Source organism: Plasmodium fragile (assembly GCF_000956335.1).
Source record: "Plasmodium fragile strain nilgiri unplaced genomic scaffold supercont1.96, whole genome shotgun sequence".
Taxonomy (NCBI): Eukaryota; Apicomplexa; class Aconoidasida; order Haemosporida; family Plasmodiidae; genus Plasmodium; species Plasmodium fragile.
This window is the reverse complement of record NW_012192676.1, coordinates 45,747-48,576: the sequence shown is the minus strand read 5'-3', so window position 1 is coordinate 48,576 and position 2,830 is coordinate 45,747. Positions and strand designations below refer to the sequence as shown.

The 2,830-nt window shown below is 37.6% G+C and overlaps 1 protein-coding gene across 1 annotated transcript; it reads right to left on the bottom strand.

The window, feature by feature from the left end:
* Positions 1 to 217: 217 nt before the first annotated feature.
* Positions 218 to 2,437, bottom strand: AK88_05134 (uncharacterized protein; the record flags this gene model as incomplete). Its single annotated transcript, XM_012482736.1, has 2 exons — positions 218 to 375; positions 493 to 2,437. The coding sequence occupies 2 exons, from the start codon at positions 2,435 to 2,437 to the stop codon at positions 218 to 220; spliced, it is 2,103 nt and encodes a 700-aa protein (XP_012338159.1).
* Positions 2,438 to 2,830: the final 393 nt, after the last annotated feature.

Below are 2,830 nucleotides of genomic sequence, written 5' to 3'. Positions count from 1 at the left end.
TTTTTTTTTTTTTTTTTTTTTTTTTTTCTCCCAAGTGTGGTGTATTCGCCCAGGGGGAATATCGCGCGGGAAACATAAACCGAGGAAAAGGGAACAAAGTAAGGCTGCTCCTAATTTTTTTTTTTTTTTTCATTAAATTGTGATCAAAATGAAAAAAAATGACGGTTTCGTTTCTTTCAATTTTCCCTTTTGTGTTTCCTCTTGGGGGTCGGTCCCTTTACGCGTTATTCGAGAAGGGGATCCCTTCTGATTCCATCTTCCTTAACTTGTCTTGCAGGAAATGTACATTTTGGTCAATCTTGGAATTGATCAATTTGATGTTTTGCTCGGCGAGACTGATTGTGTCGTCTAGCTTGCTTTGCTGCTTTTCCAAATCTGAGAAATAGGGTTGGGTGGGTGAGGGAGTGAAGATGTGTGCACTTGGTATGTCATGCCTTTTCCGTGACGACATGTCCACGCTCGCATAGATGAACATATTCACGCTGTACTCACCGTCTAGCCTGGAAGAGAAGGACTGCGCGTTGTCATGCACCCGTTTCAGTTGGTGAAGCCTTGCCAGTACGTTTGGGATTATATGGTGAGTCTTCTTCCAGAGGTCTAAAATTTTAAAAAGTTCATCAATGGACTCTTCGTAATTTCCTCGATCTTTAGAAATGTTTAAAAGATCTTTTTTGAATTTTTTTAAGTTTAAAAATTCAGATTGCAAATTTTGCATTTTTTTCTTCACACTGTCTAATTTGATGGAATCTAACATGCTTAGTTTATTGTATAAATCCAGGATGGCATGATTCAGATCATCATATGGAAGCATGGCCATTTTATCTATCCCCAAGGCCTTTTCAATATCAGCAATTTTTCTCTCCAGCGTTAGTAGGTGGGCAGTCTGAATTTCCTTTTCCATCCCATTTTGTATGGTGTAGATGTTTACTTGCTTTGGAAAAGAGTCTCCACGTACGTCCCTTTGCATATCTCTTCTGTCCTTTTCATCATTTGGTTCTTTTTTCTGGCAAACATCATCCCAGTTCTGTAGCCGATCGAGGATACCTCTCACCACTTCTCCGTTACAATCCTCAGGAGAACTATTAACCTCCTGTTGGGATTGCATTTTCTTCTCCGCCTTTTCCGACTTGAGCAGCGTTCTCAAATTATCATCATTTATCATATCGTCAATGTCATTTTTTAGAGCAAAAAGTTCGAGCAGTATTTCGGGTGCCTCACGGTTATGCATAATTTTCTTAAAAATTTGTTCATGCTCTGTTACATCTTCGTTTAATTTGTCGTATGGATTATCTGGATCATATGCTTCCCTTTTCCTATTAGCTAAATCGTTAATGTAAGCAGTGGTGTCTTCCACTTCGCATTTTAATTTTTGCAAATAAGACAGAGGGTCGTCTAAATTAGTTGACAAATTTTGATCATATTCATACTGGGTAGAGTTGTTATATTTTAATTTTGCAGGATCTACTTCGATAACTAAACCGTTATTATGATAATGCTTAAAAATTTTATTTTTGTAAAACTCGTAAGAATATAGTGGTTTGTTCATGGGACTTTCATCCAAGATGTCGCTTTGTTTTTTTTTTTTTTTTTCATCTGATAAATTGTTATTGTTATTTTCGCTTTTTGAGTTCGCTCGAAACAGAGGATTTACTTCTCTATCTTTTGAGTCCTCCGTTACGGAGGCTAGCATGCTCGATAAGTAGGTATCCAGAGGGGACGAATATATGTTAACATTTATTTCGTCCAAAAAATGCTTATTCATGGTGACTACATCTTTATACAATTCATTTGCTTCATTGTGACATATGGTATAGTTGGACGTGTCTGGAATATATTCGTAGACATCCTTCTCCTGTGAGGTGACAAAGAAGTCCCGCATATCTACTTTTAAATTTTCTTTTGTTATTTTTTTGTTTCTGCTCGAGTTTATTTCTGCTTTCTTTGCGTCGTTATACATATCGCTTGGTTTAAAACATTTGGATTTTATTTTTTTTGTTCCATTTTTGTGGCTTTCTTCCGGCACACTGTGTGGAGGCTTCTCATCAACGGGAAAATCATCGAGTGTACTTGCAATAATGTTTTTTTCTTGTTTTATTTTTTCGTCTAGGGAAGTTGTGGATAGGTTGTTGCCTTGCGCTTTTGGTTCTTGTCCACTTTTGTCCATGGTGTCGCTTTTCACGCGGCTCAGCTTTGGTTCGTTTTTTCCGTGCGAGTCGTCCGCATCGTCTGGAACATCGTTTGGAACGTCGTTTGGCGTGCTTCCTGCGGATTGCTTTTCCGAGCCATTCTGCTGAGTCACCTCAGATGAGACATTGTTCGCAGACTGTTCACTTTTCTCACTATGCTCGCGCTCACTGCTGTGGTCGCTGCCATCCTTTCCTTCTTTTCCTTCCCCCTCTGTTCCCGAGTTACTACCCGCTACTTTGTTCATATCCATGTCTGAGAAGCCCTGTGGGTGCGCGCCCTGATAAGCCTAATCACTTTTTCTTGATGTCTATACTATTTATGATTCACAGAAAGAATGTTTTTTTTTTTTTTTTTTTTTAGCTGTTCATACTTTTTTTTTTTTTTCACATAGCTAGCTTTTTTCACTTAAAATATTTTCACTTTTTCCTTTTGATCTTTGCAACGATAATTATGTGGAATACTAAGACTACAACAATGCGAAAAAAGGAGGAAAAGAAAAAAGGAAATACACACACATGCGCGTGAAAAATTAGCACAACGAAGTGAGCAAAAAGGGTCATTTTGCATTTTTGCAAAAATTGTAAGCATTATATGTGCAAAACATTGTCCTTTTTTGTCAGCATTTTTTTTTTTTTTTTTTTTT